The sequence below is a fragment of the Marmota flaviventris genome, chromosome 9 (genome assembly GCF_047511675.1).
Source record: "Marmota flaviventris isolate mMarFla1 chromosome 9, mMarFla1.hap1, whole genome shotgun sequence".
Classification (NCBI taxonomy): Eukaryota; Metazoa; Chordata; class Mammalia; order Rodentia; family Sciuridae; genus Marmota; species Marmota flaviventris.
The window spans coordinates 55,436,228-55,459,055 of NC_092506.1; the positions used below are offsets into that span (position 1 = coordinate 55,436,228).

Here is a 22,828-nt window from a genome sequence, read left to right on the forward strand (position 1 = left end):
GGCAGCCTAAAGAGATCTTTTCCTTAGTACTTACTAGGCAAGCACAGCTAGGAACTCCCAACTTGTGAATCTGCTCTTTATATTTTCTCTGACTGTCCCTTCCCCTCTCTGTTTCCATCAAACTCTCTTTTAAAAAAGCAAGCTAATTCTCACATTGGTTCCCTCCTAACGTGTGAAATAGTCCTGTTTGGAATTAGGTTTATTCTTAAGCTTCAGAAATTATTTGAGGCTGCCTCCTATTTTACTTACTAGCTTCTCTGTGTCCCCATCACCCGGAATCATGATCTATTTCAATAACTTGTCCTGGCCCTTCCCTGCAACAGGACCTGAGCTGGTTGTTCTGATGTATTCAGTACTCTTGACCATGGCCCTGCCCTCTGTCCTCCAGGTTTGTGGGCCTGTGACCCTAGTGGAGACCTCTGGCACCCACCCAGGGTAAATGCTCCACTCTACTCTCTCAGAAATCTCATCCTGCTCCCTTCAATCTCTTCGTGCTGCCCCAAGGTTTCTTCACCCTTCACCAGGCTCCACCACACAGTCCTCCCAAGGAAAGAAGATAATTTTGACAGAGAGGGTTGGGGAGGCCTTTTCAGGGTTTGAGGGTAGTCTGGTTCCTTCCTACTCTGTAAAGAATTATTCTTCTCCAAATACTGAGCGTATTTTAACATCCAAGAAATTCCAGAGGGCCTTCCACATTTTCAGTAAGAAACCCCCTTGCTTTCTACCTTTCTGCCACCCCAGAGAGACAGACAAATATCAGCCTGCACCCGCCAGTCTTTTGCAGTAGCTGTGTACGGAGGACTTTGCAAGAACAATCAAAGTTCCCAAATTCAGGCACTTGCAGGAGGGAGGGGGTACTGATTAAAGAAGGACAGCCTGAAGTACCAAACAAATTGTTAAAAATTCTCAGGGTTAGCCCTTTTAATACAAAGGAAAACCAGAACTAGAGACCTTAGAAGACTGGTTGTAGTGGTAGAAAAACAAAACAAACAACAAAAAACAAGAATGCTTACAGTAAGTATGCTAGGTTACCTCTTCATTGAGGTTTTTTTTTGTGTGTGTATGTGGGGTGTGCTGGGGATTGAACCTAGGGCTTTAGTGCATGCAAGACAAGCACTCTACCAACTGAGCTATATCCCCAGCCTTTCATTGAGGCTTGAGCCAATGTGCTATGAAAGTAAGAGGACATAGATCTGCCTCCCAAAAACTTGCAATTACTAGAACTGAGGGGTAGGGAAGGGAAGCAAGCAATAGAAGAGAATCCACTTGTGAGGGGTTTTTTTTTTTTTTTTTTTTTGTACTTGAATGAGAGTACTGAGGAGTTTAAAAGAGCTATCCTTCTTAAGCACAATGACATTTGCCAAAATGTATTGATTTTCCTATTAATTTACTATTCTTTTTCTTTTCAGTTCTTTGGATTATGTGGAAGAAAAGGAGGTGAAAGTGGAGGAAAGTGTGTGGTCTATGGGATTTCACAGTGACTAAATTCAGTTTCAGGATGGACTAAAAAGGAACAAATATATTGTTGAAGGAATTTAAGAGTTTCTGACTGAGAAGTTCTGGTAAGAATTTGTTGGTAACAGGTTATTGAAACAAGTTGGTATTTTTTAAGGAGACATTTCGAGAATCATTTTAAAACTAGTATGGAATCAGGAGAGAACACCTCCATATAGCTAATCGAAACTTTCTTATGTAATTGTTTGTGATATCTCTAGTCATTACAAACTAGGCCTTTAATTACCTTTCTGTCCCCATGTACCCTTTGCTGTAAGTCAGTAACTGTCTTAATTAACTTGAATCACTATAACAAAATACCATAGACTGGGTAACTTAAATAACAGATTTTTTTTTCATGGTTCTGAAGGCTGTAACATTCACGATCCAGATATTGACAGATTCAGTGTCTAGCAAGGGTTGCTTCTTGGTTCATAGATAGCCATCCTCTTGCTGTGTTCTCACATGGTGGGGAGAGAGAGGGAGCCCTCTGGTCTCTTCCTCTTTTCATAAAGAAGCTAATCCCATTATGGCAGCCTCATCCCCATGACCTCGTCTTATGCTCACTACCTCCAGAAGTTCCCACCTCTGAATGCCATCACCTGGGGGGCCAGGGCTTCAACATAAGAATCTGGGGGAACACAAACACTCAGCACTAGTCTTTCCATTGATCAAGAATGTCATGATTTGACATGAGTGAGACGCCTCCAAGAGGCCCCCTTCACCTCCAGTTACCTCATGTTGTCCTTCTTCTTCCCTCACTTGGCTGGAGTCTACTCAGAGCACAATCTCAGTTTTGGACATTCATTTATGATTGCCCCATGTTTTACTGGAAATGTCTTCTCTCCAGAACCTTCTCAAGTGGCTGGCACAGATGCTGTTCCCTACCTGAAGTGAAGAGCCTGGCCTGCTTTCCCACAGCCCTCAGGATGCCCAGCCTTCACTTGGTGGGCATGGCCTCCCTCTGCTCAAACCTCTCATTGTGGTTCCTCTGGTTTTGAAAACCACCTGTGCAATTTCCTATAAATGGATTCTTTCTGGAAGCCAAGCACCTGGTCCTAATAGATCCTAGTCAAATGCTGGACACATCAGTTGTGGGTGGGTAGGCTCAGGTGGCTTATATTGAGTCTCTGTTTTCTTAGCATCTGGCAACCACATCTCTGCCAAGAGCTTTTGAAATTTTGCCTACTATTGGGCAGCTTGGATAGCCTCTAGACTGGGGGTGTACAGACGACAGAGTAAGGGACTGAGTAGTGAAAGCCACTGATGGGAGTGAGATGTGTGTTAGTGACTCCTGGAGGTGTGGAAGGTGTGGCTGCATCTGGAGATGATGTTGGAGATGATGGCTAGGAGATGATGTTGGAGGCCCCAGGCCCAGGGCTGGTCAGTATGTGTGGAAATGCTGGGTCTTATCCAGGCTCTGTGTCTGCCCAGCACAGGACTTATCCTGAGTCTCTCCTGCCCAAGTTCCCAGGTGACATCTCTGGAGTTTTGGGAACATCTAGCCCATTTGGAGAGATTCCCAGGACTTAAAGCTGATGGTTACCGATGATCCCAGAGAGTGGTCTTAGTTCAGTGTCCCAAACCTAAACATTGGGTCAACTTTTGTGCAAACTTTTTGTTTGGAGCCTTTGGCCACTAGATGGCAGAGGCTTTTTCAGGCAGGCATCGGACTATGGCCAATTGTGTTCCTTTTCCTTTTTAGATTTGAATGAGAATATATTCCATTTAAAACAGGTACCCACAAACCTTCTCCTTTTTCTTTCCTCCTCCCCTAATCAATCTGACCACCATTCCTGATCAATTGGAAGAATGACTTGTGTGGTTTTATTTTCAAAACAGGCTGAGGAATGAGAATGACTGTCTTTGCAGTCAGGAGAGCAGCAGGTGCAAGAAATCCACAACTTGATCCAGTGCTGCAGGGGCTGCTGGGTGGGTGGGCAGTGCTGGTTTGTGTGAGCTGTGCAGTTTGGAGTAGAAGGTACTTGATTTTGACACCCAAATATCTCTGTCTCGACAGAAGTGAGCACAGAGCTGAGCAGCAAGAGCTGCAAAGACAAGTCCATGGGCTCATAGGACACAGTTTTCTATGACAGCCCTAGGCAAGAGATGACAGGCTGCCCCTTAAAGAAGCAGGCTAGGAGCCGGGCGTGGTGGCCCACACCTGTAATCGCAGCAGCTCAGGAGGCTAGGACAGGAGGATCAAGAGTTCAAAGCCAGCTCAGCAAAAGCGGGATGCTAAGCAACTCAGTGAGACTGTGTCTCTAAATAAAATACAAAATAGGACTGGGGATGTGGCTCAGTGGTCGAGTGCCCGAGTGCCTGAGTTCAATCCCTGGTACCAAAAAAAAAAAAAAAGTAGGCCAGGAAAAGAGGTGCTCAGTGTCCTGCCTCTTTCCTGGCCCTGAACTATCCACACAGACTGTCTTTCTTCTTGTTCTCATCTAATCCTTCTTTGTCAGAAGTTCCCCTTCCAGGGAGCTTCCTATGGCTCTACTCTTTCCTCCTTCCAGCTTCCTTGTAGGACTGGGGTTAATCTTTTGTGGGTTCTGAGAGCACCTCTTTCGGTATTTAATTCAAAATGGAATTTCCTCTGCTTAAGGAATTCCAGTCCTGGTTTTATGATCTGCACTAGACATCACTGGTTATTAAAGAGATTTTCTGGACACTCTCAAAGTCAAATTCCTTTCAGATCATTTGTGAAAAAAGAAAATCTATTGAAGAGGAAACTGAAAAACAATGGAGGGCATGGAAAGACAGATGATGTTCTATGGAAATCAAAATCCCTCCTCCCGAGGTATCCTAAACTTGAGTTTCTGGGCAGTAGGTGTCGAGGACTGCACCATCACAGCCCAGCAATGTGGCTTTCCCAGTAATGGGCATAAGCAGTTCCCTAGACTCAGAGACACAAAAACACCAGAGACAGAAGGGCACAGGATACACTGAACAAACCCTGCCTCACGTGAGAAGAAAGGGAACCCCACAGGAAGGGCTTGGCATCAGAGGCACGAGCAGAGCTCTGGGCTACCCTCTATCTATGACTCTGCCCACACAGGTGTGGCATCTTGGTCTTTGCTCAGCACTCCTCATGCTAGAAGTCACATGCAAACACTACATGTTAATGACAGCTTATCAACAGAATTGACAGCTCTGACAAGCCCTATGCATTTACACTAAATCTCTGACATCTTTTTTTAACCCACATATTATGGCTCTGAAAAGGTGGTGTCACCTCTAGGATACTTTTTCTAGACTGGTTTATGGAAATGAGTGTTATATGGAATTTTGCATAAAATGATGGGTGAGAGCTTCTGTGACTGCATGGCACAGGCATCTAAGGAGATAGGAGGCTCCTGAGAAGACCAGTCTATCTGTCCTAGGTGGCCGGGTACATTCATGGAGAACTCACCTTGTTTCTGGCATTCCCAGGCAGCAATTTCCATAAGACCCAGAGAGCTACTTGCTGCAAAGAGATACACAAGGACAAATCTTCCAGTTCTGATGGGGCCATGCTCTCTGCAATAATTTTCCTTGGCCTGAAAATGACATCAAGTTCTGCACCAGCCTTTTCTGAGCTGGTTCTGCCCAGTAATTTCACTGGTGCATGTGTACGTGTAAAGTAGCGTGTGTAGAATGACATGAAGATGCCAAGCGCCGTGATAGGAAACCAGAGAGGGGTTGGGTGAAGGCAGAAAGTTCTTGGTAAGGGTTTCTTATGTCCATGCTTTTGTTGTTTGAGCCATTTGGGGATTGCTAACGTTTTCTAAAGACCAGAAGAGTGGGGGCCAAATACAGTCACAGGTGTGGTGCTGTTTCATTTTCTCAGATGTCCCTGGCCTGGCTACACGAGGGGCTGACAAGGGTCTGGGTGGGACCTGATGGCAAGGAGTACAGGAACGGGAGGCTTGGAGCTTACAGGGTGGTAAATAGATTCTTAGGACTCCACGGGGCAGGGCTGTCTCCCACCTGTGCTCAGTTTGAAGGTAACTGGTTTGAGTTCCTTTTGCCTCTTCTGATTACCAGCTGGTCTCTACCACTACTTCTGTCCATCAGAATAGGGCAAATATTTTAGGGTTAGGACCCCAAACAGTGAGATCATTCACCAGCATAGTTTCAAGGAGGCTGTGGAAGTTTTGTCTCCCTCCCCAGTCCTTAACTGTGTAATTACAGTTTTAAGGTTAAAATCTTCCTCTCCCAGACTAGTGTTTTTACCTTGTCTCCCACAGTCCTAGAAGGTCATGAACTGAAGGTCAGTGGAGGAGAAATCTTTCCTCATTTATGGAAATGCCTTCCCCAACAAGGACCTGCCCCATTCCTGGGAGCATCACAGGACATGAAGGCTGTGGTTTCCTAAGCTGATCTTCTCTTCCTAAGGCGCAGTGATTTTCAACAAAACTTTACACTCGGGATCAAGCAGTCCTTTATGAAGGAAACTGCTGACAGCTGCTTTGGCATGGGCTGGAAAAACTGACATAATGCCACCAATCAGCCAAATATCAATATTTGATCTACCAGATAATCAGAAGCATTTGAATGATTTGCTAAATTTTTCTAGTTTTATGGAACTCTTTAAATTTACAAATATAATCTTTAGATTTCCTTTGAAATCCACTGTTTATATATTTTGAAATCCACACTTATTTTTCCTAAAACTTAAATACTTTAAAACAGAAAAATCAAGGAGTCTATATTTGGGCTTTACATGATGTTTCCCTCCACTACATTCCCCTCTTCCACAAGGTGGTTGTCCTTGTTCTCTCCTGTTTGATGACATGGATATACACTTTCTTTTCTTTCTTACTCTCTTTCTTTCTGTGGGGAACAAGAACACCTTTTCAAGTCAGGAGACAGCAAAACCCTTAGTAGTTGCTGTCAAATTGTATTATCTTGACCCGAGAGCCCCCGAGTGTTTGTCTAAGCTGCTAATTGGACTGCTACAGCAAGCACTGTCTCATGTGTCCAGCAGTCACTGTGAAGAGCCCAGCAGGTGTTCACAGCACTAGTGAGGGCCAGGATCTACCACAGCATGTCAGGTAGGCAGCCTCCTCTTGCTAACCCCCCAGGACCAGCTGCATCTCACACATGAATGTCATTGGCTCTTCAACATGGATTTCAAATGTGGAAAACACTGGAAGTCAAAACTTAAATGATTTTTTGTGCCAGGCATAGTGGCACATGCCAATGATCCCAGTGACTCTGGGTGCCAAGGCAGCATCTAATGTCAAAATAAAAAAGGCTAGAGATGTAGCTCAGTGGTAAAGCACCTGAGTTGAATCCCCAAGTTTTTTTTTACCCACCCCACCCCAAAAGCTCTCTTGTTAATTTTAGGGAAGCAAATAGGATTCTTTCAAAACCAGAAGTGCTCTTTAAGATAACATGACACTGGGCTAGGGTTGTGGCTCAGTGGTGGAGCACTTGCCTAGCATGTGCAAGGCCCTGGGTTCGATCCTCAGCACCACATAAAAATAAACAAAATAAAGGTATTGTGTACAACTACAACTAAATATATATATTTTAAAAAGATAACATGACACCTAATTTTGTGGAGAACAAGGTAAAGCCAATATGTATTTTAGAAAATATTTAATTTGGTTGGAATACTTTTAACTCCTGGAGTTCTAATTCGGAAGATAGCATTTTCCTGTGCTGCCCAGACACCACCTTTTCTCTGGCAGGCTTGGCACAATGATGCCTGGGTCTTATTCTCTATAAAAGATTTTATAGTCACTCTTTCTATCCTGAAAACAAAATTAGAAAACATGGACCATAGTGTCGAGCCATAACGCAGATTTTGTGCTTAGCTAAAACAGCCCAGGAGCCTTGCTAGAGCCAGCAGGTCCAGTGAGCCCTGAGCAGAGGTCCATGCTGAGCTGTGGATGTGACATACAGGGACGGTGTGTTTGTTTCTCTTTTACAAATGTGCAATTTGTGGCAATGCCTTTCTTTTCTGAGCTCTTATCTTGTTTGCAATTTCTTGTGTGCTTTTAAAACAGGATTGTTTGAAAGTTTTATTTCACAAAAAAAAAAAACATAAAATTTTAAACTTAGTTCTAGATTTCCTTGAAGAGAAAATAAGTATTTTCAAAATCATTACTTTTAAAAACAAAAGATAAAAATTTGTTTCTGGAAGGCCTATTTGCAAGCTCATTTCTGAAGTCCTGATAAGTGTCTTCAGGTATTTGAAGAAATGGTTTTAATATTCTTTGAAAGCTTTGAGTCTGGCAAATTGGAGAAATTGTCTTACTTTGACAAATTCAAATCGGATAAATTCAAAATTAAGACTCTGGACATCATAAAAAAGGAATTTTATGTACAATGAAAGCCAGCATCTTGGAGACAATGTTTGCTTGATGGGAAAAACCATAAATATTCCTATGTAAAATGCTGACTTGGAAATAACTTTAATGCAATGAATGGTCATTGAAACAATAACTACAATACATTTAGCATTGAGCCAAAAAGAAATCAATTAACTTTTTAAAAACTATGTTTACTGTTTAGAATCAAAGTTGAATTTTCAAAAAATAAAGTAAATGGATAAAAGCAATATCAAATATTGTAACCTGGAAGATGTAATGTCAATTATGATCAATAAATTTCATATTGATAAATAAATTTTCATATTGATAAATACATTTCTTCATTGTCTGGCAATGCTCATTCATCTTTCGGAGTCTGTTTTATGATGTAGTTTGGGGGTGTGGTATCAATAACAGAGCCTTGAAGACAGCATCCGTGATCCAGGTCCCTTTGACCTATTCTTCCCTTTCCTACTAGGAGGAGGTGACATGAAATTCATTGTCATATTAAAGTTTCGTGCTGGCCTGTGGGTGAGCTTGAGACTCTGATGCCACTAAAGCTTAGTCAAGATGACTGGACTGCAGGGATGGGCTCCAATTTTCTGAGGCTTTGCGGGGGGGGGGGGGGGGTCATCTTTAATCTTAGCTCTTAATCCTTTCCAGGTTCAGAACTCTGTACCCAAGTGGGAAGACACCAGGGAGGGAAGTGCAGAGGTGATCATATAGCTAGTTGAATTTTGTAGCCCATATGCTCAGGGAGCTTGGGCAGCAAGTGACAGTAAGCACTTTGAATGGGAGAAGGAAGTGGGCTTCTGCCAGTCCCTGGGAGAGGCCTGATCTGCTTTCATGGGACATTAAGTGAAGGGAGATTTATATCTGCCATCAGGGATGCCTGAGGAGGTCCTGGCACTGCTCAGCACTTCTTTTTGCCTCATATCTGTCCTGGGCTTAGAGATGAGGACCTAGGTTCACCTTTCGCAGCTCCCAGAATGTTAGAAACATTATCTTTTCCGGTTTTCCTTGGAGTTGTCCCACGGGTTTTCCCTAGTGGGACATTTTTTTTTTCCCCACTGTTGGGACAACATTCCTGATTATTTTCTTCCCTCAGTTTTATCATTTCACTTCTTCCATGAAGGTCAGCTCAGATAACCCACATAATCTTGAGAAAGAATACATTTCTACTTAAATCACTATGTTTTGTAGTGCTTTGTTATGTGATTAGAACATCCCCTATCACAGGACAGGATAATCATGAAAATACCACACCATTTTCCATATCTGTCTTCTGTCGGTCTCCTTAAATTTAGAGAAAGTCTTTTCTTCTTTTCAAATGAAATATAGGTTTATTGATGACAATGAGGACTAAATCCCTGGAGTCATAACTGTTAGGGAAGTTTGAAAGCATCTACATTGTAGAAACCACTCTTTTCCCCTCCCTGACACCTGCTCCTGCCATGTACCAGTATACTTTCTGGTACATGCTCAATGTGCACAATTCACCAGCCAGGAAGGGGCTCTGGCAACAAAACACATCCAGGGTAATTCTCCTTGAAGATGATGGCAATGAGGAAGGGGCTGGGACTTAGTGCAAGGAAGGTGAGAGGACAACTGGTTTCTTCCTTTCTCCTGGCACCAATCCTTCCCAAGGTCCCTCCCTGAGACATGATTAGTTGTTTCTCTTTCTACTACTATTTCCACTTTTCCCCAAGGTATTTAGTGTCCTTCTCTACCCTGAAAAAGATACTGAAGAATCCCCTTCCCACAAGTTCAATGAGACAAGGTTTGAGTTTTTCAAAAGGAACATTTACTAGGAAACTAAAGGGTAACCAAACAGAATGCAAGAGAACAGAGGCAGAGTTGCAAATGGGCTGAAGGAGTTCAAATTTATAACCAGACTCTGGCCACAGCTGTACTGGCTGGGCAGAGCATTCCAGACACAAAATACCTACCATGTGGGTAGTCACATTTGCCTGATTGCCCCTACAAAGCCACCATGTTTCATACCAACAAGCCAGTAGCATACTCATTAGGACCTCAGGGCTGCTAGCTCTGGGCAGGAAGATGCTGAGGTGGAAACAATAGGCACAGCTGGCTCTCCAACCCAGGCTCCCATTGCCAAGGGCATGCCAAAGTGGAATGGGATGACCACTGACAGCTATTGGAGACAGTCTGGTTTCTTTGGGATCATACCTTTGGGCTCTTCTGCCTGGATCTAGTGACAATATTTCTGTGCACTCTCTTGCTGGCACTAGCCCTTCGTGCTTTGGTTCTAAACACTGCTATGGTGGAAGATGCTAAGGTGGGAGGGATGAGCTGAGGAGAACCTTGGGCAAAGAGAGATGAATTTTTCTCATGTCTTTAGACATAGGCAGGACTGGGATTCCCTTTGAATCCCAAGGTTGAAAGATAATGATATGGAAATGAATTAGGCAGGTTGGGGAATGCATGAAGCTTGAGTGTATTAATACTGCCTCACACACCAAAGGCCTCCACCATTTTTTGATTTGATATCAGGATACATCTGACATCTTGTACCAGGCAGCCAAGGTAATAAGAATTTCTGAGGATATGCAATGATTCTGCTTCTGCCCAGCTGGTCCCACATCAAAATGTTAATTGAAATGAAGATAATGCATTTTCCAGTAAGATAAACTACAATCCAATTCTGGAATCTGCTGCAAAGAGACTGTATGAAAAGGGAGATGTTATCTTGAAGTCATGGTGCAAATGCATGGATAGGGTGCCTTGTACCCATAATGGGAGAGAGAGGACCGCTAGGTAACAGCCCCCTGGTCCTGCCAGGGTATGCTGAGGCCTTTGGTTTCATTTCTGTGGAGGCAGAAGCAATAATGATGGGGCGCATAGCTGGTAGCAGATTGGCAAAAGGGAAGCTGAATAATGGAAGAGTTACCCGGGGAGAGCCCTGACTTTCACTCCCAAGTGCTATGGATATGATATGTGTCTGAAGTGAGAAGAAAACCTGTGTCTGTGGCTGTCCAAGGCTAGGCTCTGAGCTTCTGCATATGGAGATACACCAGAAGGCACTCAGGCCAAGGAGGCCCAAAGCTGTGCCTTCCCCCAGGGAACCACTGTGTGATCTCCATGATCTTATTTCACACAATGCTCTACCTACTTCTGAGGCTGTTCCCTCACTGGACAAATGTGCCTGGGAAAAGATATTCCAGAATGCATATGACCTGAGAGGTATACCTCTCTAATAGAGATGACAATTCAATTTGATTCTAATAACACTACCAATTGAAAGGAAGTGACTTGGTTACTTAAAAATAATGTTGTAGAATCTCAAAACTCACAATCCAGTTTTGGCATAAAAGAGGGCCACGATCAACTGGTAGTCTGCCATGTACATGGGAGGAGGCAGTGAATTTTCTGCAAACTAACCCTCTTTACACTAGATTTTTCTCCAGGGGAGTGGCCTGCTTATCCTATTATTCTCTGGGGGCTATTCTTTGCAAAGCTGGAGTACTCCTTAAGGTAAAGTTAGTCTCCAAAGACAGTTGTTAGCTAGGGTAGGTAGTGGAGTTTGAATTGAGATCTGCTGCTAGCACCTGGATATATTTTTAAATATTTTATCCTTCCAGGGCATTCAAGCAAATAATCATGTCGGAGTGACCACTGCCATAGAAGGTGCTATGTTCCCATCACCAAGGGCTTTATATCAATCACTAAGAGTCCTGATACTCTTGGGACTCTCACTATGTCAACTCGCTTTCTTCCATAGTCCAATCTTGGTTCTTGGCAATGAGAGACAAGCTTCCCCTGTAGTTCATCACCATGGGCCACCCGAAGAAAGTGGCTGGACTATTCAGGTTCACCAAATCCAAATAGCAAAGATGGCCAGTTATTGCTGTGTTTACAGCTGAGCATTTGGTCACTGGAGTCATCCGGGTGTTGCTGGATGGAAAAAGTTACTTAAGATCTTTGTTAGATGTTGTCCTACTGTGCCTTGAGTCAAGCAGTTCTTTAATTCATAGTCATCGTTTCTGTAGGAAGAAGAAACAAAAAGAGTGATTTGGTTTTCAGTTTTACATTTTTAGTGTGTACCAAACAAGTGCCAGGCATTGTGAGGGAAGCTGGGAATACAAAGACCATGGGTAAGATAATTGCCCTGATTTCAAAGCACTCAGAGGGAGAAGTGAATAACAGGTGAACATATGCTGCTATAGGAGACTTGAGGGGACTGAGGAGGTCTACTGGGAGGATTCTGAAGAATGAGTCTTGAGTGGTGTCATTTAGGCTGTAAAAAGAGCCCATCAGAAGATGGGGGGCAAGAACTTTAGGCAAAGAAGAGAGCCCAGGCAAAAGCATATAGGGCCTGGTGCATTTTGGAATCGTCAAAATTTAGGTGACTGCACTGTTTGTGAGGAGTGGAATGGCAGCAAGCAAGGCTGAACTGGAGGAAGGGGGTCTGAGTGGTGCAATATTGCAACATCTATTCCTTGTTTTGAGGGGTAGGCTTTCTTAGTAGAGACCCAGATATAGATTAGCAGGATATTTTGTGTTGTACACTAATCTCAGCATTCAACTGAAATACAACTCATCTTCCAGGACAGATTAAGGTTGCTAATTCTGTAGTCATAGAGACAAAGAAAGGTAAATTTCCATGGATATAGTAATAACAAAAATATTACTCACAAACTATGGGAGAGCAGCAAATATTCTCAAACTGAAGTATATGGACTGCATTTCAGAGATCAAAGGTTCACACATAAGGATATAACTTAAGGAAAATAATAAAAGCCAGAGTGTACACTGTACATGCTTTACTATGTCCTTGGCTTTGAAGTGTGTGAATGAGTGTGTATATATACACCCACACATCTGTGAGAAAAGGGGTATTTGATTCCGTATAAAGCAGGAAAAGGTGAACGGATATTTGTTTTAATATTATGATTTAAACATAAGTTTCCCAGAGAGGGTGCTACTCTGCAGTGCCCCCCAAAGGGCTGTTTTCCATCCTACCCCTCACATAGTCCCTTGCCCAGGTGTGAGACCCATCCTTGAACGCCCTGTTTGCTGGTGCCTGAGTCCCATTAGCGAAGGCAAGAGTCAACAGCGTCAGCCCCACCAATGAATGAAGTCTGGAATTAGCTATGTTGTATTAGCCCAATGGGCTCTGTGTACCATTCCTTCATTTTTGAGTGCCTACTGTGTGCCAGGTACTAGGATATGAACTTTACAAATCCTTAAAAGATCCCAGTGAGATTAATTTACACGAAGCCATATCATGAATAAGTGTCAGACTTGGGATATAAACCCAAGTCTTCTAATTTTGAAGTCCAAGTTTTAGCAATTACATCATTCCTAAACATACTTTGTATGCCCAATCTCCACATCTGATGCATTTAAATGGTTTTATCTGCCTTGTCTTTTTAGACACTAAATCTAGATGTGTAATGTGCCTTGAAGATCCAAACCAGTATCATATAGCAGGTGTCACATCCCTCATATAGCTTCCCAGCCTCTCATTTAGTTCCTCTAGATTTCCCTGGTTGGCGACTTGCAAGTATATCTCATTTTACCCCTTGGTTCTATATAAAATCTCTTTATTCCCTGTTATGACCTTAGCTTCACCAGTTCTTTTAGACTGCTTTGGGTACAACTCTTCCAAAGTACCCAGGCCTGCAGAGCACTGGGTGGGTTTGTTAATGGCTTTGCCTTAAGTCTGATTAGTGGGCTGGGCTATGACTGCAACCAATTTTTACCACTCCCCATACCCAGGGATACCACCAGCAGAGGCCATGTAGTTGATGACCAAATCAGAACACAGCTCCAACTGGACCTCTATGGTAGTGTTTTACTTATTTGACAAATTTCCTTGTGCATTCAATTTAGTGAGAATCAAGAACAGCCTCTAGAAATACTGTGAGTGGCCTACTGGTCTTTCCATTCTTCAGATGAAGCCCTTCAGCTGGATGCATTTTCTAGACCCTGATCCTGTCTGGGCCTAGAATCCTTTATTTTCCTCCTCTTGACAGGGCCACTAAGGTCCCAAAATGCTTGTGTTCAGGGACTAAGCCTACAGATGACAGGATAAAGGAGTGTTGATATATCTGGGAGTGGTGGGTCATCTCTACCAGAGGTCTTACAAGGGAAGTTTCTTGGGAACAAACTTTAGTTCTAGAGAAAATAAGGCATACAAGTCAGGTCTGAAAAAGGAGTCCAGTTGTCTTAGGGGAAAGGGTAACTGAGGAAGACATGAATGAAGCTGTCACCCAATCCTACTTTGTCTGTCTTTTGGGACAAAGAAAGAGTGTTTTTTTTTTTTTTTTAATTGCATTCAGTTTTTTTTAAGACAATTTTTAAACTTTATTTTATTTATTTATTTTTTATTGGTGCTGAGGATCGAACTTAGCACTACTAAGCTAGTGCTCTACCATTGAGCTATAACCCCAGTCGAAGACTAGAAAAATAACCAAACAAAGCAAATATTCCAACATTTTTCCAACTCCTAAACATAATGAGCTCTTTCTCAGATAAGATTTTTGTAAAACAAGATGTGAGGAAAGATTTTCCTATAGTTACCATATTTCACTGCCTAATTATGGCATCCTGCTTTTATAGTCCCAAAATTGGTTTATAACATTCTATCACATAATTTTCACATGGTATAATTCTATTCCTCATGCTGCTTAAAAGGTAAACAGAGTAGCAAAGTGTGGTGAGTGGCATATGGATGCACATTTGTCTCCTTGCACACTGTGAACTGCAAAATTAGAATTTTCAGTTCACACACATTGTCAGTATATTTCCACTGTCTTGTTTGATTTGTTTAGAGTGCTGCAATACTAACAATAAATCCATCTTGTATGAGTGGTGCTGAGGATGGCACATCAGATGAGGAAATCAAGCTGGGCGTGGTGGCACACACCTATAATCCTGACTATTTGGGAGGCTGAGGCAGGAGAATTATAAATTCAAGGCCATCCTCAACAATTTAGCAAGGCCCTCAGCAACTTAGCCAGACCCTGAATCAACACACAAAATAAAAAGGACTAGGGATGACCTTTTTTTAAAAAAAATTATTTTGAGATAGGGTCTTGCTAAGTTGTTTAGGGCCTTGCTAAAGTTGCTGAGGCTGGCTTTGAACTTGAAATCCTCTTGCCTCAGTCTCCCGAGATGCTGGGATTACAGGTGTGCATCATCATGCCTAGCTGGATTATTCAATTTTAATGAGTCTTCCATGCGTTGTAATTTTGCATCATATCACTTTAATAATTAATGATTTTTAAGTAATACTGGTACAACTTTATCTTTTAAGAAAGCTTCAATGGTCACACTCCACTTTTTTTATATGCAAGGATTATTTTTTATTCCCTTGTGTAGTTAGTCTTATAGAAAAGACAATTTTATTAACTTATCTAAAATTATGTATTAAATATTTATAAGGGGCAAAATTTGAGCTACTCACATTGAGAAAATTCAAAGCTAAAACACCATGCACATGCCTTGCCCCCTTCATATCTCTCTGGTTTCAGTCACTTGCACAACATTTTAAAGGTTATATAGCTAGTTACTCATAGATCTGGGATTGACACAGGTAGTCTGACTTCAGAGGCTAATACTGATCCTAAACTGACTCTTACATGAATTTTTCAAAATGGTGTATTCTTTTTGAATTCTAAAAATAATTTCATATAACAGTAGTGGGAATACACCATGCTTTGTGATTTCCTAGGAGTGGAATGAAGCATATAAATGGTTGTACAATAAGTGTTATGTACTATGAGAATGGATGTTTCAATAAACTGCTGTAGGAGATATATGAAGAAAAAGCATGACCCTCCAAACAAGTGGAATGTTCCACTAGGGCATGGGAGTGGATGTTCAAGCTGGGGAAGGAAGTATAGGAGATGTGTGAGAAAGAGTGAGAAGATAATTTTGCTGGAGCACACATTGTGTGATTACAAATGATAGAAAATAAGATTGGAATATACAATAGTGAAAACACCGAAGGAACTTTTATTTGATAATTATTTACTGTGTTCATGACAGTAAAGAAAGGATCTGGATGGAAGCTTAAAAATCTAGAAATGTATTGCCCCATGTATTTTGAGTTTGGCAATGTGTTTTAGAATGTGATTTGAGAACTGTGTTGATTAAGCTATTTATTAAATATGCAAGGAAGTGCAACCTTGAAATTTGGGTAAACTGTCATCAGGTAGTGGCGGATATGTCAACTTCTTGGTCTGGATGATTGGACTATGAGAGAGAGCCAGCTCAGAAATGCAGCTTCTGACGTGGATAGGCTTGTGTGTACCGTGTGGAGTTACATCCATGTCCAGGTCTATGTAGGATGATTTACTATGAACAGAGCAGCAGAATCCCTTTTGTATCTGACCTTTTTTCCCTCAAATTGAAGTATGAGCAATTGATCCAGTATTTATTCATCAGAGGTTGAATTTTCCAAAGCAGATGCTGGGCAGTGATGCACACTTGACAAAACCTCAAGTGAGTACTGCCCTAATTTACTGTCTCCTACTTTGAGTTGAAATGGCTATGCCTTTTTCACTCCTTAGGTGAGAACTGTTCTGAGAACAGCAGACCCCAGGCAAAGTAACTTGCAACTGCAACTGAGGCAGTCGGCAGAACAAGTGCCTGGTGGAGGCTGTCTGTTGACTGCACAGCTTGGGACTAGTCATTCAATCAGTTTCAGAGGTCTCAGCCTATAGACAGCACACTCCATTTTTGTGGGGCTTGAGATGAGGCAGAACATTATGGTGGAAGAGTGTAGCAGAGGGAAGCAGTTCACATGATGATCAGAAAGCAGAGAGAGCCACACTCCACTATTTTGAAAAAACAAAACTTGGCATAAAATCTGCAATGATTACGCAGTAAAATACTGTAAGGACAGCATTGACCCATGGGATTTGATGGGAGTTGGGGTGGAGACTGTGGCATCAACACCAGAGTGAGCAATGACGGTTTAAACATGATGGCCCTAATGTTGGCCTAGCTGGCTCCAGGACTGGCTCCAGGCCCACTGCATTGAGCACAGTGGCACTGTCTTGTTGTCAGACCCAGCACCCTCCTAGTAGTACCACAGGTTTAGAAGGTACCAGGAACTTCAACAGCAGCAACAGGAAGTAGTGGTTACAATCCTATCTGAACAGAGAGGATTTTAAGTGAATTCAATTGTTCTGAGACACAATGATCTGATTGGAATTAAATTGAATTGAAACCAAAGATGAGAACTGTCCCAGTGAAAAGTGTAATGTGCAATGACATTTCCATCACAAAAATGACAGCTGATGTGAGACAGGCCATTGAAACTGACCTCAAATTAAGAAAAGAAAAAGACTTGAGTGGAGCATTAGATAATATCTCCCTGTGAATCTGAAAATGGGTTTTGATTGCAGGAAGCATCTAAAGGCTTTGAAATAAGAAGCTTGTCAAAAATTGAAGTGGCTCTTATTACATGATTTAATCTTATATGTACTTAATACTTTTATTTAAAATTTTTATTTGAAAAACACAAAATCTCAGCATTTTGTTGACTATTATTACTTAGCATAGCTTTACAAATATGTATGTGAGGAAACATTATGTTCTGCCCACTTAGGATCTGATTAGCTCCTTCCTTTCAAAGAGGGCATTCAGGCATTCTTTATTTTTCATTCCCTCTTTCCTCTTTAAGAACTGGTATGTAAAAGAAATAGAGTGTGAATATGACTATACTGCCAGTCAGGAGACTGGGACAATAGCGTAGAGAATTAAAGAGTCCACTTGACTAATAACATTAACTGAGTGCTTAAGCACTTCGCTCTACCCTAAGAGCTCTGCATACCTTATCTCATTTAATTACTTATATCAATGCTACATGATAGATGTTTTAGTCAGCTTTTTTTGTTGTTGTTGTTGTGACCAAAGGACCCTACAAGAACAATTAGAGGAGAATAAGTTTACTTAGGGGCTTATAGTTTCAGAGGTCTCAGCCCATAGATAGCCAGCTCCATTCCTCAAGGCTGGAGGTTGGGCAGAACATCATGGTGGAAGAGGACAGTGGAGGAAAGTAGCTCAGAACATGGCCACCATGAAGCATAAAGAGCACTGGTCAACAAGGACAACCAAATACCCCAGTGGTCTGTTCCCCAGGGACCCACCTTCTCTAGCCACACTCCACCTGCCTAGAGTTATCATCAAGTTAATCCCTATCAGAGGATTAACACAGTGATTAGGTTAAGGCTCTCATAACCCAGTCATTTCACCTCTAAACTTTCTTGCATTGTCTCACACATGAGCTTTTGGGGGATACCTCATATCTAAACATAAAAATATATAATTATAATTATATATTTTCAGATGAGGTAACCAAGTTTGAGAAAGACCAAATAATAAAGGGTGGCAAATGGCAGAGTCAGAATCTGCCACCATGCCTTTATGGATCAAAATGTATACTCTTAAGTATTATGCCCAGAATGGTAAATGATGGTGTTTCACATACCAACTCCATCCACTACATGGATGGAGCACCTTTCTACAAGGGAGTCTCAATCTAGACAAGAATTTTGAATACTCCAGATGATACAAAAATGTGTCAAGATCCATTGTTAAGTTGACCCTGAGGAGAAAGGTAAAAAAGGGTGGCATGTGTGCCATGTACATTGTTATTTACCGAGAAGAATTCATTGGCAACAATCTGAGAAGCAAGGCTCCCGTAGTAAAGACATCATTCAGAAGGTAAGAAGAGTACTGCCATATTGTTTCAGATGAGGGGGATAGTTAAGGAATTGCTACATAAGACAAAAATTATTCTACCCAATGAAGTTAAGTGATGAATATTTGAAATTTCTTACTCCAAATTTATATTCATTACATTTATTTATTAATGCTTTCAACAAACATTTATTTAGCACTGGGGTCATTTAAATTGAGCAGTAGGAAAACAAAGATGATCAATGCATACCTTGCTCTCTCTCTCTTTTTTTTAATAAGTCCTGCTATGGTGCTTGGGCTGGGCTTGAACTCTTGATTCTTCTGCCTCTGTCTCTGTATCATGTATTATACATAATTATAGCTGGAATTATAGGTGTGTGCCATACCCCCATCCCCAGTTCCACCTTACTCTTGAAGAGCTCACAGGATTTACAGATGACTATAGAATCAGGAATGAGAAAGAAGAGTAAAATGAAGTCTCAGTTGTGGTCTCTGAGCGTAACTGCTGTGTTGGGGTGTGTGGGCATAATTCCATCCACCAAAATGAGCAAGTAAGACAAAAATTATGATAAAAAGAATGGATAAGAGTAAAAGTTGAAAGACCCCGAGTGTGTATGTGATGCATTGAATTCTGAAATGAAACTCCATTTTAAAAGCTTGGGATGGGTCTCCTAATGACAAAACAGGAAGCAGAAGCTTCCTTGTTAATTCATGGCTCCAGTAGGATTCCCCTGAGAGGAAACCTACTTCCTGTCCCCTCTGCAAGTTGGGACTCACATCACTGACTGGCCATCTGCTATCTCAATTGCTACTGAGGACCTGAACTGATAATTCAGTTTTTATTACTTGGAAAAACAACTTTGCTACACCAGAAAGATATTTTAAATAAGATTTATAGTCAACAGTTAAATGCTTAGGAAAATGAATAATACTAAATAAAGTAGATTTTTAAGATGTTGAAATGCCTAAAATAATTGAATGAAAATATATAAGATTTTACTTTTTAACATTCTGAGAGTTGATAAATGCTTGAGAACAATTTAATACCTACTATTTGATGTTGAAGTATTTGATATAATCACATCTTAAGTTTGTTATTTTAATTTGAAATGTTGAGGGGAATTGTTCATGAATTGCTTAAACTATGCTTAAATAATTAGGTCAATTTTCTTTGCTAGATTTATAATGTCTTTTTCTTTATTTTAAAATGTTTAAGAGAATCTGATTAAGTATTAAATTCTTATTTTAGAAGTTTAGGAAAAAAATTTAACCTGTTAGGTTAATGAGCTAAATGAGCAGCAATGAACAAGTAAAAATGAATGTTTTAATTTTAAAACAAAATGATTAGGTTTATAATCATTATAACATTCAATATTATATAGCATTGGTTATACATACTGTTCTAAGAATATGACAAACATTAATTAATTTACTCTTCACCACAACTTCCTGAAGTAGGTGTTCCTATTATCCCTGTTTTACAGATGGAAAAAATCAAGGTACAGAGATGTTAAGTGACTGCTTTACCAAGTGTATTAGTTTCTTAGTGCTGCCATAACAAAATACCACAAACTAGATGGCTTAAAACAACAGAATCTTAATTTTTCAGTTCTGGAGCCTTGGTTATCTGGCATTCCCTCCTATTTGGATTCAGACTTGCCCACGGCTACCCTGGAATAGGCCATATTCATACCAGAAAGACAAATGACTAAGCTCTAGTAATTAAGGTGTTGGTGGGGCAATACTTCCTGTGAAGGCTCTAGAGAAGAAAACTTCCTTGCCTTTCCTAGCTTCTAGTAGTTGTCAATAATCCTTAGCTTGCAACTGCATCTTTCCAATTCCTGCCTCTGCTGTCATGAGGTGTTCTCCTTGTGGATCTCTTGTGTCTTCAGATGGCCTTCTTATAAAGACATTAGTTATTAGATTTATGATCCACCCACAACCAGTCTGACCTCATCTTAACTAAATATATCTGCAAAGACCTTATTCCCAGATTACGTCCCATTCTGAGGTTCTGGGTAGACATGAATTTTTTGGGAGGACACTATTCAACCCAGAATCCACTGTCACCAATATCTAGAATATCTTTAAACTTGGTATCGGTTCTCAATCCTCATTTTGACACATCTGGCCATTCCTCCTCCTGGAAAAAATTTCTTATTGGTCTTCGGGTATAGAACATCCTCTTGATTTTCTTACTGCATCAGTGACTTTCTTGAAATTTGTTAAATTTCTCTAATGTTGGAATGTACCATTCTTGGTCTTTGGATCTCTTCTATTCTCCATTTATATCTCAACCATTTTTACAACAATAGTTTGACTTTGCTCTGGAAATCCACATCCCTGTATCTATCTGACTGCTTCTTGATGTTTTGTGTGGATAGATGCTTCAAACAGCAGGTCCAACTCCACTGTCTCATACAGGTGCTGTACTTGCAGGTTTCCCCAGCTCATTTCCTATCACCTCCATTTTTCCAGTTGCTCAGGCTCCAAATTTTGAAATAATCCTTCACTTCTCTCTTTCATACCTGATCCTGTTGGGTCTCCCTTAAAAACACATCCAGATTGAAACCATGGATCACTTGCTTCTACAGTGGTTCAAGTCTCTATTATTTACATCTGGATTACAGCCACAGACTCCTAATAGATATTCCCACTTTCACAGTCTATTCTCAACCTGGCAGTAGGTGAATCAGTTATAAGCTTAGATTTGTACATCAATCTTGAAAAATTCCATAATTGTTCCCTGTGCATCTCAGAGAATGAGCCAAAGTACTTACAAAGATCTACCAGGTTCTATGTAACCTGCACTCTACCTACCCATTACTTTTCTGATCTGATTTACTTCTCTCTCACACTTGCTCTGTGTCCTTCACATTGCTGTCCTCACTGTTCCTTATGCAAAGTCCCTTAAGGCATCTAAATGGGCTGTTCTTGAGTCTGCAAATCCATACAGCCTTAAGGCTTGCTCCCATCTCCTTCAAGTGGTTGCTCAACTGTTTTAATTATCTCATTCCTACCATTACCTCTATTAAAACTAACCCCCCTTAAACAAAAATCTATGCCACACTTCTGCTATCCCTTATTTGCTCAATTTTATTTTTCATTGTTCTTACAATGTAAACAGGCATACTTCAATATCACAAATATACTCATTTGCAATGTTAATTTTCTGCCTCTCCCACTACAATGCAAGTTCACTAGGGCAAGGATTTTTGTCTACCCACTTCCAAATTCATCACACCACAGTAGATATTCAACCAATATCTGTTGAATAGATAAATACTCCAAATCAAGTATTTTCTTCTGTGCAGTTATTGTTTTATTTCTTTCTTTTGGTACTGGGGTTTGAACTCAGGGATGCTTTACCACTGAGATACAATCCCATCCCATTTTATTTTGAGATAGGGACTCACTAAATTACTGAGGCTGGCCTCCAACTTGTGATTTGACTGCCTCAATCTTCCAAGTCACTGGGATTACAAGCAGGTGCCACTGCACCCAGCTATAAAGTGATTGTTTTAAAGGAAGTTTGGATGATTCTTACTTGAACGGATTGCAAAAATGTAATCAATGATGCAATGTAAACAGGCATCTTGAAAGCTTTCTGAGATAATCTGGCACATGGTCACCAGCATGGCAGTTCCCAATCACGCAGGAATTCTGAGCCTTTAAAATAAGAGAAGTCTCTTACAAAGACCTTATGAGAATTTTTTGAGCCCCTGGGCTGCTGCAAATTCCATCTGAAATGGTGCCTGGGACCTCGGCTGCCATTGTCTTACCTCTCCCATGTCTATCGCCTGGTATTTGAAGTAAGTGCCAGAAGGAATGTACCATCATTTAGTACCCCCACCAAATGGAACTTCTTTGGCTTTCAGAGGTGGTGCTCAGCTACTTTCATGCATTAATAGAACCACTATGTCTTGTCCACAACCCATGCAGATAAGACGAACTAGGTTTAAAAGAGCTAGCTGCAACATTAAGCTAAGAAAGCAGCGAAAAATCATACAACATAGACAGTAGTTTTTAAACTGAGAGCGGAACAGCTCTGCGACCTTAAGGGTCAGCTTCCGCACTGGAAAGAGAGCGTGAGCCCCCATTTTTTTTTTTTTAATTTTATAGCAGGGGACATCAGAGGCAGGGATAAGGTTTCAAGGGTGGAGTCTTGCTTCAAGATGTCTTGTGGTCAGCAGATTGATTGACATCTTGGCAAGTCACACCCATCTCAGGTGCTCTGTGGGATCTTAGGCAGAGCTAGACGGGGAGGCGCCCCTGCATCCTGCGATGAATCCCCAACACGGAGTTTGCAGTGCCAGGCCTAGTCCCTCTTTTGGCTACTGTGCGCAATAGTCCACACA

At 41.2% G+C, this 22,828-nt stretch overlaps 1 protein-coding gene across 1 annotated transcript in view; it reads right to left on the reverse strand.

The window, feature by feature from the left end:
* Nucleotides 1-3,366: 3,366 nt before the first annotated feature.
* Nucleotides 3,367-22,828, reverse strand: part of Syt9 (synaptotagmin 9) — a 176,318-nt gene continuing 156,856 nt past the window's right edge. The window contains exons 7-8 of the mRNA XM_071616964.1: nt 4,904-4,957; nt 3,367-3,542 (exon numbers count right to left, since the gene is read on the reverse strand). Coding sequence (XP_071473065.1) covers nt 3,367-3,542; nt 4,904-4,957 — 230 coding nt within the window. The remainder of the gene's footprint in view (nt 3,543-4,903; nt 4,958-22,828) is intronic.